Genomic DNA, 21,202 nt, shown 5'->3' on the forward strand with positions numbered 1-21,202 from the left:
TAAACAGTATCATGCTAAATGAAATCAATTTATTGTCTTAATACACAAATTTTGGTTTCTTTGGGTTCATGAAATTAATGGAGGACACCCATAGGACATATTCTTATGGTATGTACAAAGGGTACTAGTAAAGTTTTGCAATACGACACAACAATAAGCTGCAGGAGGCTGATTGCTGTTGTGTTCTGAGAATACTCCATACCTGCATTTTAATAATTGTACCAAGTAGTTGGGCACAGTCATTCACTAGCAGAGTTAGTTTGAAGTGCTTGCTATGGTATCGTGATCATGAAGAGAGATTCAGGCAGTTTTGCAGTACAACTTCACCTGTGGTTTAAACATAGACAACTGCTTTGAAGAAATGACTCTTGCATGGTGATGTGTGTCCACACCGCACAACTATATTCAGGTGGTACAGAAAATTCCAACAGAGGACAGGAAGGACACGCCCATCAGTTACAGAGGAAAACACTGATGCTGTGAGGAAAATGCTAGACGATGACATGTGAATGACCTATAAGCAGATAGAGGATACTTTAGGGATAACTGCACCCACAATTCATTCGATTCCGCATGATCATTTGCAAGTAAAGAAACTTTGTTGTCTCTGGATGCCTCGTAGACTGACAGAAGAGCAAATCACTCAGACTGACAGAAGAGCAGATCACATGACGTGTGACTTGGTGCTGGGACATGTTAAAAAAGTTTTATAAGGGACAATCTCAATATGTGAATAACATCGTGACAGGGGACAAGACTTTGCTGTATTATTACGACATGCCACCTAAGACTCAAAACGAAGTTTGCGTCTTTGAAGATGGCACACCTGTAGCTGTCAGAAAATCCTGATCACTAAAGGAGAAAGTGATTTGAAAAGTCCATGCAAAAAAATAAAAAAAAAAAAAATAAAAAATAAATTGTGTGTTTGGGGTAAATCTTTTTTATTTTTCTACAGTCTCCTTTTAGGCTTATACACTTCGTCCAATGCTGTTCTAATTTGTTGATACCTTCCCAATAATAGGAATTGGACAAGTCTGCAAAATAGCTATTAGTTGCTGCAATCGCCTCCTCGTTTGAATAAAATCTTTGTCCCACCAGCCATTTCTTCAAATAGGGGTAACAAATAGTAGTCTGAGGGAGCCAAATCTGGAGAAAATGGGTGGGGGGGGGGATGTGAAACAAGTTGGAATCCTATTCCCATTAATTTTGCAACCACAACTGCTGAGGGGTGTGCTGGTGCATTGTCGTGATGGGAAAGGACTTTTTTGCGGTCTAATAACAATGAATAATGTGCACCTGTGATAGTTTTACCCTTTTCCAGATAGTTGATGAGGATTATCCCTTGGATTATCCCAAAAGACAGTCGCCATAACCTTTCAGGCCAAAGGACTGGTCTTCGTGTTTTTTGGTGCAGATTCTCCCTTGGTAACGAATTGTTTAGATTGTTGTTTAGTATCAAGAGTATAGTAATGTATCTATGTTTCATCCACAGTGACGAAACAATGTTTAAAGTCCTGCAGATTCTTCCTGAACAGCTGCACACCATCCTTGCAACACTTCACACAATTTTGCATTTGGTCAAGCGTGAGCAATCGCGGAACCCATCTTGCAGATAGCTTTCTCATGTCCAAATATTTATGCAAAATATTATGTACCCGCTCATTTGAGATGCCCACAGCACTAGCAATCTCACGCACCTTAACTCTTCTGTCATCCATAACCATATCATGGATTTTATCAATGATTTCTGGAGTCTTAACCTCCACAGGGCATCCAGAATGTTAAGCATCGCTTGTGCCCATATGGTCACTCCAAAAATTTTGAAACCACTTGCAAACTTCTGTAATCGAAGGTGCTGAGTCACCATAACGTTTATCAAGCTTCTCTTTAGTCTCCTGAGGCATTTTGCCTTTCATAAAGTAATGTTTAATCACCACACGAAATTCTTCTTCGGCCATTTTTTGACAATCACTCGACTTCCTTGATTTACACGAATGCCGAACACAAAGAAATAGACCAATATGCCTGAAACTTAGTGTGTGTTCTTTCCAAAGATACTACTGACTAAACAAGATGTCAATACACATCGGTGGTGCCATCTCTCTGACTTTGCATGGCCTTTTCAAACGCCCCTCGTACATATAAAAGGTAAGAGTGTGTGTGTGTGTGTGTGTGTGTGTGTGTGTGTGTGTGTGTGTGTGTGTGTGTGTGTGTAAAGACACCGTTTTATCCGTGAACACTCACTGCCACCCACTTACAATTGTGGTGATAGATAGCCCTTGGCCCTTGATCTCCTGCTATTGGTAATGGAGTTGGGTCGCACTGGGTGGAAAAAAATTGTTTTCTCACATACTGTGTTTTCGAATAGTGTCTAAAATGCTTTGAGTGGTATTTCATGTGTCAATGAGGGACAATTGCATACATTAACCAAGAACATCAGAATTTGCTGAAAACCTTTTACAAATAGGAGAAGGCACCTATCCAACAGCCAAAAATTCTGGCTAACTCATTCTGACAAATTAATTGTGTAATATCAATGACACATAAGCGAAATATACCCAGGTATCACTGAAAGTTATACTAGTTCAGAATGGTTATGTGAGTGAGTTATTCTACGACTGATACAAATGAAACTAAATCACCCTACTAGAGTTTTGAATTTGTTGAATGTTATAGGAATTCCAATATACTGCTTCACATAGAAGGTTGGTTTGCCACTCATTTCACTGCAAAATCTAAATTCACTAAAACTGTGTAATTGTACAAGACCCTACATCAAACATTTGCAGAATAATGTCTCTGAAACCAGTATAATGACTGGCAAAGAAAAAAGGCAGATGTACTTATACTGTGAAAACTTTTAATATCATCTGGATTGCCTTGCAGTTTAAGGAGATTGTTATTTCCAGTATGGCTTACAGCATGAACAACAACAAAGCACAGAGCCAAATATTCCAACACAATGGTATTAACTGAAAGGGATTATGCTTTTCACACAGCCAGTTCAGTGGAAGAGTGGTCAAAATAAGAGAACACGCATCAGTTTATCCATAGTTACGTTATCATTTTTGAGAAAATGACGGTATAAGTTTTCGATGTACTTCAGGTGTTTTTTAGCAGTGACAAGTTCAATCGAAGTGGCAGCACAGTGGCTGGTGTTGCAGCTTCACACATTTGCATCCAGTGTGCAATACCCAACAACTGCTTATTTATTTTCATTTATCTACCCTCGTTTGTAGAAGATTTCTACTCTAATGTTTCTTACCAAATCAGGGGATGCAAGGGTTTTATACCGATTGTAAAATTACAAATCATATTTGTAATGTAATGTGCATATGATACTTTCAGAGATATATTTTAAAATTCCCATATTCTTGTACTTCATTCTTAAATTACTTTGTTAAGTCCCATAGTGCTCAGAGCCATTTGAACCATTAAATTACTTCTTACATTCATCCTTATATGTTATTCCTATGTTTATTCATCACAAAGATTTGGTGCATTCACTTGTATTGTACTGATCGTAGAAACATTTGGGCCATATAAATTCCAAATACCATGCCATCATCATGCAAAGGCAGGTTTGCCAGACATTTCCTGCTATGAATCTCACTTGAGAAAGGAACTTCATTAACACTGCTGAATATTGCAGACACTGGCAATAATTTCATGGCAAACTATGTATAACAGATTATTTTTCTGAGAACAGGCCCATGCAGTTGATTATGAATGAATACATGTATTTTTATTGCATTGTGTCTAGTTGTGATATCCCTTTGCTGTGCAATGAACTCAGAGCTATTCCACAGTTTTCAGATGAAATATTTTACTTGCCAGTAAAACCATATGTCACAGGGTTGACAGTGTGGCATACGCCTCAGAGGAATTACTTTTCATAAACAGGCTGGTATTCCATCTACACCCAGGAATTTTTCAACATATGAGATCTGTTCTAAAAATTTCAGAACTCTGTCTACAGAATTTTTCTGCACTTACCTTTTACTTATTGTGCATGATCTCCTTTGAAATAATCTCCTCTACAATTTATTCGTAGCTCCTATCATCATTTCCATTTCCGGAAGTAGTCTTGGTGTGCCTCTTGCTGGATTGCATGACCACTGTTTGTGAGTTTTCTTTTATCTCATCTATGGTTCCGAATCTTCTCCTTTTCAATGAGGTTTTTAACTTTGGAAATTAAAAAAAGTCCACAGCAGACAGGTCTGGAGAGTACAGAGGATGAGGCACTTTTTGTGCAATAGTCAGGCACTAACAGGGATGAATGTGTGAGCACATTATCGTGATGCAAGAGCCATGAATTGTCTTGCCACATTTCAGGCCATTTCCTTCTCAGATTTTTTTGCAAACATCACAACATGTCCCAGTAGTAGCATTGATTAACAGTTTGTCCCTGTGGCACAAATTCATGATGAACTAACCCTTCAAAGTCAAAGAAAACTATTAGCATGGCTATGACATTTGACCTGACCAGATTTTTTTTTTGCCTTGGGAACTTTTCCCGAAACATTGTGAAGATCGAACCTTGGTCTTCACATCATAACCATAGACCCACATCTCTTCACCAGTTATGATTCTCACACAGAACATCCTCTTTCTCATTTGTGTGATCCAAAAAACTCTTTACAGATTGTGAGAAAGATCTTCCTGGTCCTGACTCATGAGCCATAGGATAAACTTGGCAGCAACAGGATGCATTCCCAGATGCTGTGTCAGGATTTCATGACATGATCCAACTGAAATGTTACACTCTTCTGCAATCTCTCAGACAGAGAGTCTTCGACTGGCGCACACAATTTTGTTGACGTTTCGGACATGAGCGTTGTTGGTAGACATCAAAGGGTGTCCTGAACAAGGGTCATCTTTAACTTCTGTTTGACCATTTTTAAACTGTGCAAACAATTCATAACACCGAGTAAGGCTTAAGCACTCATCACCATAGGCTTCCTGCATTATTTGGTATGTCTCTATAAAGGTATTAAGTTTCACACAAAACTTAATGCAGACATGTTGCTCCTCTAACTCTGCAGCCTTGAAATTCGCAAACTATGTGACAACGTTCTACTAAATACAGCACTGCACAATAAATGACATACAACAATGGAACTTACGGCAGTTCATATTAAACATAAATGTGTGCAGAGATGCCAACCAAATTTCACTCCAACACATCATTAGCATGAAATTACGAATGTTCTGGAATTTTTTGAACAGACTTCATACAATGCAGGATTGTTCTGCCCATCCCACGAATCACTTATGAACAAGAATGGCTCCATTTCAACATATAGTTGCTTAACTTTACCATGAACTGATTGAATGTTTCTTTTGCTAATGTCTCAGACTTTCTCGCATTTGCATACACATTCAGATTTATTGTGATTAGTCGGTTCATCTCTTGTACCACTTCAGGACTGAATTTTCCACTAATTTGTTGAAGCCAGCTGAAGGCTGATGGCAGGAGTTTCCCGGAAAGTATTTCCCTGTACTGGGTGGTACACAAATGTGTCAAGTGAGTTAATAGGTTGATAGCAAGTTCCACGAATTCTTCACCTTGACTTGACAATATTAATTTACTGCCAATGTGATAGTCACATCCAGTTTGATCTTTCTGATCACAAAATGAGTGTTGAATTGCAGAAATATATCAAGCATCTGATTTTTAAAGATATCTGCTGTTTACAATAATTCTTTTAACATGCAGGGTTTTCCCCTTCTGCTAACATATTTGGTAACATGTTGCAGCTGAATCCTATACTTTACATTGAATGACTCACACAATGTTTGTGAAGTCTTTAGTTTAAAATCTTCAGACTGCAATGAAGCTGCTGTCAACATTGCTTACTGCTGTAACATTTGGGTTTCAGCCAGATGGCTCTTCTTTCTGGCTTCTTCAAAATGACTGTAAACCCACGAATTGATCTTTTAATACTTTTTGTGGTTTGTCCCACCTTTCTCTACATGGTTCTTTCATTGGCAAGAGTCGCGCCATGGCCACAGGTGTGTGCATGTGGGTGTCCGTGTGGCTGTGTATATGTGAAAGAGTGTACTATTCCTGGAAAAAGAGCTAGAGCTCAGAAGTTACTCTGAATGCTGTTTTCTGTTGTGTTGTGCTACAACCATCAATCCATTGTAGGTGAGTGGTTGTCTTTCCCTTATGTTACATAAAATGAGTGAATATGATATCAATATTTTGATGCAGTTTCTTTTGCAGTGAACATTCAGCTGAAGCTTACTGACTTCCCATGCAATCTTAAGGTAAGAGAGAAGTTTCATTCTGAAGAAAATTTGGAAACCTACAAGAATTTTCCTCGTGAGCAGGTCCCACAGATCGGACTTTGTCATCACCTCAACCCACAGGAAAAATAATTATCAAAATCTGAACAGTGAAGTCATCCAAAATTCTAGTTGGAAAACCACACTCTTTGTTATACTTCTCAATTGGTCACGATCCCACTTTGTTTATGAACTGAAAACTCTTCATATTCACGAGAAACTGCTCTGAAATTAACCTGAACCAACAAAATTGTGTATATATTCCCTGAAACTTCAAAGACATCGAAGACAATATCTGAAAGGAATTAGAAAAAGTGACAAAATTTTGTGAATCACACACAATACTGTTAATAATTGCATGAACACTGGGGTGGGGGGGGGGGGGGGGGGTTTCACCATACATCTACCCACTTTTGAGTATAACATAACCAGTGTCTCTTAATATTACTACTCGTAGCAATACAATATAAAAAACTTTTATTACTGGGTAAACAGTCCGTACGTGATTTGTGAGCATGAATTATAAATGTCAGCTGTCGTCAGGAAATGCACCAATATGGGAATAGCAGCTTTTACGTTATTGGTCAGAACGTAAGCAATTATGGCGGTCGCCGTAATTCACGCGACGCCATATTTTGCGACAAAATACTCTTATTAGTCACTGTCATATCTAGTTTCATAACAATACATAAAACTACATAAAATAACTACAATGATTTTGACATGCAAGAAGAATTAGTTCTAGTGAGAGAAAGAAGTTTATATTTACTGGTGTTTCAACAATGACTACCAGGCAACTTTTAATTCACCGATTGTAATTTTATTTTCGTTAGCAGAAAGCAAACAAACTAAACAAAGAATTTATTTGAATAGAGTCTGTAATTCTTATAATTTTAATAGAGAAAGAAAGCTTCTAGGTCAGGGGATAGCGTTCGGCAAAATCTCTTAACTTTTTGTTGCATACGAAGCTTTGCATTGGGCAGCACGACGTCGGCGGGTTACGATGATGAGAGCAGGATATAGGCAATTCTGCTGGTTAATCTTCTCCAGCGAAACGCATTCCGGCACAATTGTATCATTAACCCCGTGGTTATTAACAAACCGCAAGACGCCAGTATACGACCGTTGTTGACATGTCCTCTCTTTCAAAGTACATTACGTAGACATCGCTCGTTTTTACACTTTATGCACTGTCCATGACGCTATCGTCCATAATTACACATTTCAAACTTCGACAACGTCACTGAAAGTCACTTATATTGCACAGTTAATTAAAGTCACTTTCACAGCTTGATAGAATGTGCTAACAGTTCCAACACCCAAAACCAATACCAGCAAAGTTCATTCGCATGAAAGCACAGTTCGTGTCGGCCACAACAAAGTATTGTTAGCGGCACTCACAGTCCGGTTTATCTGCTCGCTGGCGATGGAATTACATACCGCAGTGGTAAAGAGAATTAACAATCTGATAGTTCAGTATCACTGTCCATACAATTACGTATGCTTTTCATAAAACACAGTACTATTTTTTCACGCACTCTTCACAGTCACACCATCCACCATCCCCTCTACTACACAACAACCTTTCGACTATCAATATCACTGTCGCTGTCCCCTGTCTATAGATGTTATATCGTTATCGTAAGTTACATAAATCTTTATATGTGTTATTGACTGCATTTTTCACAATAATATTCCACAAGAATATTACAAACTTTACCACAGGTTCAAAGCAAGAAACATATTTATCCATTGGCACACAAAATAATCACAATTACATCTTTACATTTAAAAATCACAGTAGAATGTTATATAATCACAATTAGAAATGCCCATATGAACAAAAGAAAAAGAATAGAAATCTAAAGAACATCATGAAAAAAAAAAAAATTATATGAGTAATTAGCAATGCCTTCATAACTTCCAGGGGCACATTTCCTTGCTTAGTAATTTTTGTTTCATGGACATTAGGTCGTGGTCTACAGCATATTTCTGTGCCTAATGTTTGTCTCATAACGCTGAAGATGCCTTCAGAGGGCAAGGATTTGCAAAGAAGTTTCAGACTTAAACAAGTTTAGCTTGCTGAGCTTTAATATGTTTGGAAATGATATCCAAGTTTTTACCGTCTATGATGATGTCTCCAGCATTATGAGAAAAAACATTAGGCAAAGAAATACAGGGTGCACATAAAGTCCAGAAACACTTTCAACTATTTATTGTCAAGAACCAAACATTGTACAGATATCATACATGTCATTTTGAAAAGAAACCCTGAAAGTTTCTCTCTCTCTCTCTCTCTCTCTCTCTCTCTCTCTCTCTCTCTCTCTCTCTCTTTCCCCATGTATACTACCACAGCGTAGTTTGGTAATTTGCTGATAGTCAGTGCTAGTTGCAAATATAGTGAGTTCAGGTGCTCAGTGAGCTTCCTGTGTGTGTGTTGGAGTTTGACAAAATGAAGTTTGCTACAGCAGCTCAATGGATGTTTAGAACCAAGTATGGTAACAAGCACCAACAAGGAAACCCATTTACCACTGGCACAACAAATTCATTATGACGGGTTGCTTCTGCCCGGCAAAGAGAAGCGGACGTCCCAGTGTGACTGAAGTGAATGTGGAGCACGTACAAGAGACATTCATAAGGAGTCCAAAGAAATTGGTGCATCGTGCATCTCGTGAACTCTAAATGCAATCGGTCTCTCCTTTCATCTTTCATCTTCCACCCCATTTTCAACGTGAGGTTCGTGGGTACCTGAACACGGTGCTGTCGGATCAACTGTGCTACAGAAGAGGACAGCTGATTCATGAAATGGCATCCCTGATCACCAGATCTCACTCTGTGTGACTTTTTTCTGTGAGGAAACATTGAAGATCTGGTGTATGTGCTGCCTCTACCACGTGATGTGGCAGAGCTCCGAGAGAGAATACAGGAAGCGACTGCCCAGTCGATGATGCCATTCTGAGGCGGATAAGACAAGAATTCGATTACCGTATGAACATCTGATGGGTCAGTCATGGTTAGCACATCTAATGTTTGTAAAAAGTACTTTCAGAGTTTCTCTTCAAAATGTAATATGTATGACGTCTGTACACTGTTTAGTTCTTGTGCAATAAATAATTGCAAGTGTTCCCAGACTATGTACATCCTGTATGCTGTGGACCATAACCTAATGCCCATGGTAGTTTAAAGTAACTGTCCAAGTCTACACTATGTTCAGAATTACATACTAAAGTGGAAGTGGAAGTATATGCAGTTAATGAAATCAGAGCTTAGAAACAATCTTAATAGTGTTCATCTGACTGATACAATCCATTTGATGACCTGTGGCTTCACTCCAAATACTGAGATGTTAACTAAATTGCATTTAAAAAATCTTGATTGATGTAAAAAACTTTCTTTTTCACAATAGTAGGCTTGTTCCTAACTTGACACTTCTGTGCAAGATTAAATAAATGAAACAAGTTAATAGATGTATAATAAATAGCATGTGTTCTTGCTAATAACCTTCTACTAAATTAAAAATGTGTGTAACATTTCAAAATGAGTGGACTAAAACTAAGAGGCAAAATAGTTACTTTTTTTAGCTCCAATGAACAAAACCACAGCAGTCACTGCAGAACCTTTTCCAATAAAGGAACTACATGCATATCACATTCTTACAGTGACTCACCTGCCTGTGACCTGCCAACTGGGCAGTTCTTTTGCTCAACCCTGGCCTAGAACTAACACAAGCAACATGCTTCTGTACACAATAAGTGTTTTACTTGTAAGTTTGGTCTCTCTCCTCCCCGCCCCTAATCAAATGAGGAATGGAAGTATGCAAAAATAACTCATTTCCTCATTTTTACATGGTCTATAACTGTCTGGAGGGCAGTGCTGTAGCTGAACTATGGCGCTTCATTAATTCTAGGATGTGGGCTTTACAATTATGGTTGTGATTCACTCCGTATTGCCAACTGTTCATGTCCTTTTTGTGGCATGTTTTCATAACGGAATCTTTCAGTCTGTCTGGGAAAATACCACTACGAAATGATCCAGTACACAGGTAATTCAATATATTGCAAAGCTCAGCTGAGAACATTTACTTTAAGAGAATTAATAACAAGCAACAGTATTTAGGTCATGTAGGATGTATTGAATATTACCAACCTTCTTTTAACACTGTTCTCAGAGGGAGAGAGGGAGAGCGCGGGAGAGACCCAGGATTATTTTTCAATGTGTTCCAAATAGGTCTTATCTTGTAGCTGGAGAAGCTGAGTTTATCTTCCAAATAACATACATTTTGACATTAATGACATTAGAATCTTGCAACATAATTTGAAACCTAGCTTAGTCCTGTTACCAGTGCCTCTAGATGCTAAACTATACATTCTATTAGTTTTCCACAATATTCTGATTTCATTTGTCACCTAGGACTTTACATATAATTGCTCATTAAGCCAAAATTTCTCAAAGCATATATTTTTTTGCCACTAGTCTTCTAAATAGTTTGATGGACACTGCCTCAATTTCCAATACTGTACCTATCTCTTGTTTCCCAATGGCTGTTGCACCCAAAGTCCTTAATCAGTTGTTCTATACAGTAACAAAATTCTCAAATTGTACGAGACGAGTTAGATTATGTGAAATCACATCAGACAAAATAAGCTCTAAAACAGATGTACTCCAGAATTTTTGAAATTTACATCTTCCCTTAGGATTACCTCATATCGTTTAGAAGTTAGAAAGGTTAACAATTCATAATGTTACCTCACGAATAACTCCAAATCACTGGCTCAAGCCACGTATATAGTGACTATTACTATCACCTTTCCAAAATGTTCTATTCACACAGAGGATTTAACATGCTAAACACTGCAAAAACTAAGAACAAGAATGGTTTTGTATTTTTATCATTTCCTAAATTTCATTTCCTCAATTAAGTGGTAACTACTCATTTCACAATAACTGGATGTTAAGCTACGTCCATTCATATTCAACATTCCCATTTCATTGGTAAAACAATTTCAAAAATACAAGTTATAGTAACCTACATAGTTTGTAGCCTGACTTCATTTTTCTCTAATAAAAAGATGAAGTAAATTTACTGTTTATCTTCATGCTTTTAAGGCCCAAAATTTCTATGACACTTCCATTGATACCAGTTTTATGAATGTTGAGTTCAGCACACCAACAGCATCAATCAGAACCAAACCCATATTCAATCCTATAACTGACACAGTCTCTCACGTTGACATGACACACACCTCTTCAGTTGGAATCAATCATTTCTACAGTTTGTTATCCAATTTATCTTTAGTAGGCCGCTCTCTACATTATTGTTCTGATCCATGCCAACACACTTTCTTGCTCCACACATCATAACATGATCCTATTCTACAAAAAAATACAGAGAACTGTCACTTGCCCGAAGCATGTATTTTGCTCTAGTAAGTTAGTGGCCCGGTATTTGTTAACCTAGTTCTTCCTGCAACAACTGGTTCACACCTTCTTTCGTAACTATGAATTTATAGCAAACCTTCCCTTTTAGTCTGTTTTCCTATGAAATGGTTCTCTATTGAAAGCAAGATGAGCATTGGCAACATCTATGTAACATCCTGAAATGTCATTTAAACTAAATACAATTGTTGTACATATGGCAAGATCTACTGGTGTTGGAGGCCACTCATGACAGTCTGAATATAAAAAGTGACTGTTCTCTCATCCTGCTTCATACCAAGCATCAAAACCTTGCAAGAATCCAGCTGTACAAACAGATTATACTTAAAATTATCAGTACAGTTAATGAAGCTATTAACATTTTAGCTGTGTGAAAAGGAAGGAGGAGGATTGGAGATGAGAGAGCAAGACAGCATATGGCATGTATGAGAAAAAGGGAAGGGAGGAAGTTAAGCAAAACTGAAGTCTCAGCAGACATTCTCACTCACTGTGTTTTGGAACTGAAATGGTGTCACTAATTCATTTTCCTCTTTAATACACCCCCCCCCCCCTTAAGTGCCATTTTCCATGTTGTTCTTTGAGGAAGGCACTGGGAAGCAAAAATTCAATTCAATAATGGTGGAGCAGTTGAGGAGTTAATGTTCAATCAGTTGTTGGGAGCAACAATATGTTTTTGAGGAAGTTGTCAATATATTGTCTCATTTACAAAGGAATCATCAGTCTAAAAGTATCTCCAGATTTCTGTAATTTTATCTGTGACAAATTAATAAAAGAAAGAAGTTCAGTTTGTACCAGAATGGCTCTTGTTTGAACATGAATGAGGTGAAAGTCAGCACATTACATACAGTGAATGATGACCATGTTTCTGAAAACTACAAAATGTTACTCAACAGACAGTATACATGAATACAAATGCCAGTAGAATATATACAACATAGGACAATCTCACCACATTTTCACAATGAATCAGCTATCTCATCTGACACAAAAGGAGAAATGCACTGCATAATGTGGGTAGCTGAACTTAAAAAGTTACTTACCCTCAAAGTCTAAAGCAGGATCTATTTTAGGTGAAAGGAATGCTATAAAAAGATTTAAGTGGTAGATTCCCAGTGCATATGTAATTATGTACCAACCCTGAAAAATAAGAATAATTAATATTAATAGTGTTCTGAAGTAAAAATTGTGGACTTTGAAACAAAGGAAAATGGTTTCCTCAACAGGAGTGCCAGTAAATGCAACATTTATGAACTTCTCAAAGCAGTAAACACACATTCTTAAACTGCAAAGAAAACAAAAGTACTGTGCAAATTATAAGAAATCACTGAATGGTACCTGTTAAACAAGATAAGTCAATGTACCCGATGAGCACATCGTGACAGACTACTCTATATTTTTTCTATAAATAAATAAGTCTATATGTTTCAGCCACTCCAAACATGAGGTTTTATAATAGTACTTCTCAATACATTGCTGTGGGTAACACAGATAGGCTCAAAAATTAAAAAGTCTGAGTAACAAAAAAGTGCAGTTTCATAAGTGGTATCTGTCATATTCTCAACTACTGTAAATAAGGATTGTATAAAATAGCAAGGAAACTTAATATGACTAATGACAACTGCTAAAAGAACATGTTATGTAGTTAACACTGAGGTGGCAATAAAATTATTTTCATTTTCAAATGAAAAAGTAAAGTAGCTCACAGTGCTGCAGCTGTGAGTGTAACAATAATAATAATAATAATAATAATAATAATAATAATAGTTCAATGTGGTGAAAGACGATACTCTCTCATCATGCCTCCAGGATAGAAGACACAACAAAACTAACAGTATGGCCTAGATTCCCACACAAATGATTTAACTCAGAGGTAACAGTTTTTCTGTACACAGAACCTTAAAAATCTGTGTTAAGATAATGTCTGCTACACATAAGTTCACAGTATTTTCAATAGCGACAGGATGTGAAACCACAGTAGCCTTTCAATAGTTTGGTAATACGTACATTTAACTCAAACTACATAACTACTCTTGAAGTAGTCTACATCAAATTAGCCGTAATTTCAATGTGAGATGGACACCAACTTTTTAGACATTGAATCACTGTAAGAAGCAGTGACATATCAATGGCCTCCTCATTTACCAGATTGGGACAATTTGCAATTGCTTGATATTGGTGTATCTTAACCCTGTGGCACATAGCAACCACTATAGTGAACAGCTGTTAATGATAGATTCTTTGGTGTTTTCCATCAGTCCTGAGGCTGCAAATGCACGAAGTCCACTACAATGGGCGGTCCCTTCAGGGGTTGTGCCCTACCTGCATTTGCAACCTCATGACCGATTGAAAATTCCAGAGAAGTGACCATTGAAAGCTATCCACTGCAGTGGCATTTGCGCACCACATGGTTGAACAAAATCTAACTGCTAATCTGCAAAACAAATATGGAAGTCAAAACCTCTGTAATGGAATCAGAAACACTGCCTTGTAATTGTTGAAATGTACTATGAACTACTCCACCCAAAGACTGACCTAATGTCAACATCAGTGGTATCGATAGCTACGATGCCACGGCATTGATGCAACTTCTTAGGTTGGCACTACGACACTGACGACAGTGCCCTCTAGCCGGTGCTGTGCAGCTCTACAAGCGCCGCTTCACATTCAGCCCATTTGATTCCGAGCTGACGAACAAGCAACTTGGCTTCTACTTTATAGGGGGCTAGCCATTACACACTTTGTTACTTCCATTACTTCAATAATAGTTTGTCCTACTACTAGTAGCTATTAGTGTAGATGCCTATCCAGCTTCGCAACCTACGTGCTCTTCAATGCAAAGTTACATATGTCATTGACTACTATTCTCTATTAAATGTTCCGTAAAGTTAAACGCAGTACTGAAACATTTCACCTCTTCCTGCTCCTACTCACTTCCTACATTACGCCTACCCTTCAGTTAACAGGAGCAGACAGACCCACGTGCCGCATTCCAGGTGGGATACAAAAGAAACACAACAGCACAACAGACCACACAAAATACAAAGAAAAGGCAGGATGGTGTGGAGGCAATGTCAATGCCTCGATAACCAATGCTCACGCTAACTGAGGAACTTAGATTTCAGATAAAAATTCAAGGACCAATACCTGAAAGGAGAAATACTTTCATTAAGAAAACTGGACAGAAGCAACCACGTGAGGGTCGTCTGCCAACATCCTGAGACAAGGAAGAAACTATTTAGTGCGAAGATCCAAAAGACGGGACGGTCCAAAAAATTTGGATCACAGTGAGGGGGGCCCAAAACTTTCAAAAGAAAAGGGAAAGGGGGAGGCGGCAGCTCTTACCAGAGTATGGGTCAACCTAGTATTGGCAATACAAATATGGTAGAGGCTGGACGATTCCCTGGGAGAGGCAGACGGAATAACGCCATGTGGTGGAAGTCTCCTTGATTACACGGAGTTTATTAGACAGGAAGGTAGCCTCCCAAGAATCAGGCCACGATTGAGCAAAAAGGGATTTGATGTGAAGCCACAAATCCTCCTCTGGTGGGAAAATAAGGAATGGGGGCGGGGTGGGGGGCAGCCAGACAATCAACAGGTTCATTACCCAAGATATCTACATGGCCAAAAACCCAAAGGATATCAATCGAACAAGCAGCAACACCACCACCAAGATCAGCAAGAAGGTCATGGGTTGCAGAGACCAAGGGGTGGTGGGAAAATACACTGAGCAATACCTTGAAGGCAGCTCATTGAATCTGTACATAACAAAACTCGGGTGAGTGAGGACTCTACTGATACATGGCCATCGATTGCACAGTAAACACCCCCACATACGGCAAGCAAGAGATGGTGTTCCATGCCAACAGAAGACTTGAAGGCATATTCCCCATGTTTGGTGGATTTAGAGCCATTGATGTAAGAAACAATGGCATCCTAAAACTCCCCTAAGAGTGTTCGGAACAAACAATGGAACACCACTGGAGCGATGGGAGCTTTGGGCCATGGAAGAGATCCATCCAAATCCATGGCCAAGAAACTAACCAAGGGGGTGTTGTCAGGAGACAACACGTGAAAGAGGACGAGGAGAGGAGATGGAAGTCACAGCAGAGAGAAGCAAGGCAGAGTCCAACCAGTACAACCATCCGAGGGTGAGCGGCGTGCGGGTGACAGACCGAAGATGCAAAAAGGATAGAATAAGGAGGGGTGAGCAGGAGGGAAGAGAGATAGTAACAGCATAAGAAACCAGGGGCTGCGACCACTGAATTGAAACAGAAGGGATCCCAGCATCCAGCAAAAGACTATCGACAAAGCTAGTGCAAAAGGCACCAGTTGCTAAACGTATACTACAATGGTGAACTGGGACCAAGAGAAGCATTGTGGAAGAGGCAGCTGATCCACAAAATTTGTCAACCATAGTCCAGGCGAGACAGAACTAATGCATGGCAAAGATGGAGAAGGGTTGAATGATCTCCACGTCCCAAGAGGTATGGGCAAGGAAGCAAAGAACACTGAATTTACGAAAACAGCGAACCTTCAGATGACATACATAGGGCAGCCAAGTAAGGTATTGTCAAAAAGAAGACCCAAGACATAGAATTTGGGAGACCACAGTCAAGCGTTGGGGTGGAGCTCCGTATCGGGATGGACCACAATACGGTGGCAGAAATGCACCACCCTCGACATAAGGGGAGAGAATTGAAAACAGTGAGAGATTGTCCACTTGGACACATACCGGATGGCACCCTGGAGATATCATTCCACAGAGGCCACCAAGTGGGAGCTAGCACAAATGCAGGAATTGTCCACATATGGAGCAAGGGTGATCAATGATCTGGCAGATGCCATAAGTCCATTAATAGCTACGAGCAAAGGGAACGCCATTCTCCGGGGTCCGTGAAGAGCTGCGAACAGTGCCAACCCAAAATCTGAACGACCAATGGGACAGCGACTGGAGAGTAAAAATCGGTAGGGGGCCCAAAGGCCCCACTCCTGAAGCTTAATGAAGAGGCTTGCCAAACTGAGGCTTCCAACTGAAGCAGATGACTGACTGGAGAGATAGAAGGTCCCGAGATTCAAGGATCCAACTGAGCCGACAAGCCACCATCCATTCTAGTAACTTGCAGGAGACATTGGGTAGGCTGAATGGTTGGTAACTATCAAGGGATGACAGATACTTGCAGGCTTAAGGACGGGAACTACTATACTGTGTCTCCATTGAGGGGGGAAAATGTCTTGGAGCCAAATATAGTTAAACACCTGGAGGAGATATTGTCATTGTGGAGGATTGAGGTGTTGAAGCAATTGGTTATGGATGGAATCAGGCAAAAGAGCTGAATTGTGGAGAAGAAAGGGCCAGAAGAAGCTTCCTTCAGTATAAGGTTCATCATAGGATTCCACCTGACAAGGGGTAAAATATAAGCAGGAAGCTTCAGCCTGCTGTTTCCTTCAGCCTGCTGTTTCCAGACGAGGAAGGCAGCTGGATAGGAGGCTAATGCCAATACCATCACAAAATGGGTTGTGAGGTGTTGCACAAGAACTGATGGACTGGTACAAAAGCCTCCTGGAAGAGCAAGGAACAGAATGGGGAGGGAACCCCATCACTGTTGGAAAAAAAGGGAGGTGGGGGAGGGGGGGCTGTTCTTTAGCTGGAGAGGAGGGCATGGGAACAACAGGGAGGGAGGGGGGGCGAGAGGAGAGGAGAGGAGAGGAGAATGGGACTGGGGTAAGGAAGAGGAAGTAGCCGAAAGGACCTAACAGAGCCAACAGTAGAAGTCATTGACATATGATTAAGTTTCTGACGAGATAAATGATACAGGGATTTACACTCTTGTATCTTCTTTTCTTTCTTACAAGCCGTGCAATCTGGTAAACATGGAGAATTGACGGCTGTGGCAATTAAGGCACACAGGTGGTGGGAAATAGGGGTTCCCTCGTGCAGCACTCAGAGTGCCCACTGAACATTTGGGAGACGTGCCAGAAATAGAAGCACCAAGAGCACACCACAGGTGGTGGAAGATACAACTTCCCATCATGCCGTTCTCGGGGAAGGGTATCTCCCTCAAATGCCAAAAGGTGCTAGTATCTGTGCGGTTGTCCTTCCGACCTTCCTGCACATGCTAAACAAGATGAACATCCCTTCATTCCAGATTGGCCAGGAGTTCCTCATAAGTTTCAAGGATGAGATCCCTCTGGAAAATTACTCCCTTGACTTTACTAGGAGACAGGTGAGGTGTAATGGACACCAGTATGTCGCCAAGATGAACATAAGCATGAAGAGCTACAGATTGGGTAGCAGTAGTAGTTTTGATCAACAGGGAACCCAACTGCTTGCCAAACTTGTTTTCCATATTTTCCACCTAAATTAACTGCTTTGTGGCAGTTAATGTACTTCGTGCTTCCTAGTACAGACCAGGTAGTGGGGAAAGTGTTTCCTCCTCCCAGGATGTAGCAGGGAAGGGAAGCTACAGGGTCATAAGCAGTGGCATTCAATGATCCATTGCCAATTGAGATGACTATAAAAGAACAGCCAGATTACTGGATCTTGATACATTTCACATACAAAGCATTCGCCCATACACCACCCACTGCGACCAGCAGCTCTCCCCATGTGCGCCAACTAGTCACAGCAAGGACAACCTGGCACAGTGGCCATTACTGGGCTCTACATGCTCCAAAATGATAAGCAATCACTCCTAGGCAAACATGGGGATGCAACAGTTCGGGTGTCAGAAGTGTGATCCCAGTGTTGTCAGGGGGCTCAGCCAGATGGGTAAATAACAGCCTCACCATGCGTACTGGCTACAAGCCCTGCTGACATAGTGGGGCGGACGGGGGGCTATGGTGGGGAAGGAAAAAGGGAGAGGAATTCACGCCGTGGAAGCTGGGGAGAGAGTTCTTCCCAAAATGGCTCATACTACAGGCAAAAAATATGGAAGTGGAGGTCAAACCCCATACAGGAACCAAAAATGTTAAAAAGGGAAAGAGAAAAGGAAAGGAGAACAAAACCACACGGATGGCCAGGTCGAAGGAAGTAAACACACCGAGGGAGGGGAAGGATGGGGTAGTGAGGATGGGGGGAGGGGGGGGGAGGGGCATGGAGAAGGAAATGCAGGTTGGGAAGCAAGAATTGGCTGCAATAGCTCATGGTCCTGTGGTTGCCACACACAAACTCACAAAAGAACCACGAGTCCTACACAGTGGTTCACTTGCATTGGTTCAGAAATTACCTAATTTGTTGACATTCATGTGAGAGTTTTTCCTACAACTTATATATAATTTATTTATAAAAAATAATGAAAGTAAATGAAAGTGAAACTTACAATACTATGAATCAAAAGTCAAAAATTGAATTTTTTGAATGTTTGCACATTGCATTTATTCAGCTATATGCAATAGTAATGTTTACAAAATATAATTAGTTATATGTGAAACTTATCAAAATGATATCCACGAAAGATGACTGTCATCTGTGTTTGGTTTAAGATGATGATGATGATTATGATTACCACCACCACCACCACCACCACCACCGTGTGGTATTTATCACAACTTCATCATGGCCATTTCCGTTATTCCATCTTGTGTCCAATACTCTTGCTCCAGCTGCTTCGTTTTCCTGCAGTTGTCTTGGCAGTCCTTTGCAGTGACAGAGAGGAAAGCAGAATTTACAAGATTCTACAATCTTTCCGTCAACATGTAGCAGTGACATTGTTCTCCCTGTAATTGTGTTTTATTTTGGCCCATACCGGTTCTATCTTACAGAATGCAGTTGTAAGGTGGCAAACAGACTACTCTGTGGCCTCCGCTCGAAATGATTTTAACAAAGATGGACACGTTTTTGTATGGTTTGTTTTTCTTTATTGTTGATAGCAGGCCAGCCTTCATCATTGTGTCGGTGCAGTCTATTTTCCTGTCTTGCAGCCACTCTACATAATTCTGCAATCATTAATTAATATTTATTAAACATTCTGTCAAACTGCCTGTTGTGGTACGGCAGCATTATCCATCACACTCACAGAACTGGGTGCAATATTAGGAACCAGCGTATTTGCAGACTATTTTTCAAAATTAGCGGACTTCATTTGTCCGTGATAATCACCCATAATCAACTTTGCCCAGAACTGGAGATGTGCTTTCTTGACGAATTTGTTCTTGGATACGATGCTAGCAACAGTCAGTCTGAAGTGCTATCCCATACAGTAACACCTGTAACATTCTGCTTGCCAGCATTTGCCAAATGCCACATTATCTATCCACAACTTGTACAAGTACAACACCTCACCTCACTGGTGCCTTGCCTGATGTTTTCAATCTGTGCCAAGAAACTGGAATGCAAAAACACAATGTCCGCCCACCACAGCAACACAATTCAATTATTATGCACTCAACACCAAACAAGATTAATTAATTTCAATATTTTTGTGAGATGAGTGCATCCTCATCTCCATCCAATCTTCTCTTGCAAAACTGGTAAAAGCTACTGCAAGCTTGGTGCAATCTGTTTGACATTCTAGAATACCTCCAGTGCACTTTGAATAACCTGCGTATTGAGACTGTTTTGTGCATGACCTGCCACATTTCATCCTAAGTGAAAGAAATTATATTTGTCAGGCAGTTGGGCCGCACTGAAGGTATGGAAAAAATATAGAAACTAAGCCAGAGCCAAAGAAACTAAGCCAGAGCCAAAGAAACTAAGCCAGAGCCAAAGAAACTAAGCCAGAGCCAAAGAAACTAAGCCAGAGCCAAAGAAACTAAGCCAGAGCCAAAGAATCTAAAAAGTCTAAAGTATCCTCTACATAAGCAATTTAGCTATGTTTAGGATTAATGTAGTACATATTATTGAAAAATGGAATACATGTTTCTAAGTAACTGCAAGGAACAGCATCCTAATGACCATTCATTATGAATCAGTGATGAATAAAGGAAAATATTAGATTTGAAATTTTAACAACATAACGAGACATTACTTTTCCTTTTCAGGGATATTAAATATTTGCCTGCATGAGATTTGGAAAATATCATAAGCAGTGTAAAACTAAGACACTCGTTCCTGTGTGGGTAGCAACCCTTAATTGAGACCATAAGTAAACTGGGCAAGGCCTTTCCCCTCTTGTTCTGCCTCTCAGTTCTGTAATATAGTCTCCATCTTTTTCGTTCACTGCTGCAAATTACTGGTTTCCTTTTTCTCTTAAGAGTCAATGGCGAACCAGAAGAAGAAACCTGTGATGGTCTAGGGACAGTCTCTTGACTCATTTTATAATGTAAAGATGCATGAACACAACAGCAACACACCACACAGCAGTAAGCAAACAGCCCTCCCACCTCCAAGTCGACGTCCGTTAGTTTCATCAACTTCAAAAGGTGGTCTTCACAAGTTAGTGGTAACAGTTTCTTGCATGAAATTTCCTGCTATATTAAAACTGTGTGCCAGACCAGTTTCTTAGGTTCAAATCCCAGTCCGACAAACAGATCTAAT

General features: G+C 39.9%; 2 protein-coding genes across 4 annotated transcripts in view; one reads left to right on the forward strand and one right to left on the reverse strand.

Annotated features, from left to right (window-relative positions):
- LOC126475138 (coenzyme Q-binding protein COQ10 homolog A, mitochondrial) overlaps positions 1-21,202 on the forward strand; it is a 97,312-nt gene that overhangs the window by 59,325 nt on the left and 16,785 nt on the right. Inside the window, exon 4 of one of the 3 annotated variants that reach the window (XM_050102743.1) lies at positions 20,338-20,370. The exons of 1 other annotated variant lie outside the window; for it this stretch is intronic. In XM_050102743.1, coding sequence (XP_049958700.1) covers positions 20,338-20,355 — 18 coding nt within the window. In that variant the 3' untranslated portion in view covers positions 20,356-20,370. Of the gene's footprint in view, positions 1-6,229; positions 6,248-20,337; positions 20,371-21,202 lie in introns of those variants that run through there. One more of the 3 variants, XM_050102745.1, reaches the window with a different exon arrangement.
- LOC126475139 (protein RER1) overlaps positions 1-21,202 on the reverse strand; it is an 86,693-nt gene that overhangs the window by 8,451 nt on the left and 57,040 nt on the right. The window contains exon 4 of the mRNA XM_050102746.1: positions 12,768-12,864. Coding sequence (XP_049958703.1) covers positions 12,768-12,864 — 97 coding nt within the window. The remainder of the gene's footprint in view (positions 1-12,767; positions 12,865-21,202) is intronic.

This window comes from Schistocerca serialis, chromosome 4 (assembly GCF_023864345.2).
Source record: "Schistocerca serialis cubense isolate TAMUIC-IGC-003099 chromosome 4, iqSchSeri2.2, whole genome shotgun sequence".
Classification (NCBI taxonomy): Eukaryota; Metazoa; Arthropoda; class Insecta; order Orthoptera; family Acrididae; genus Schistocerca; species Schistocerca serialis.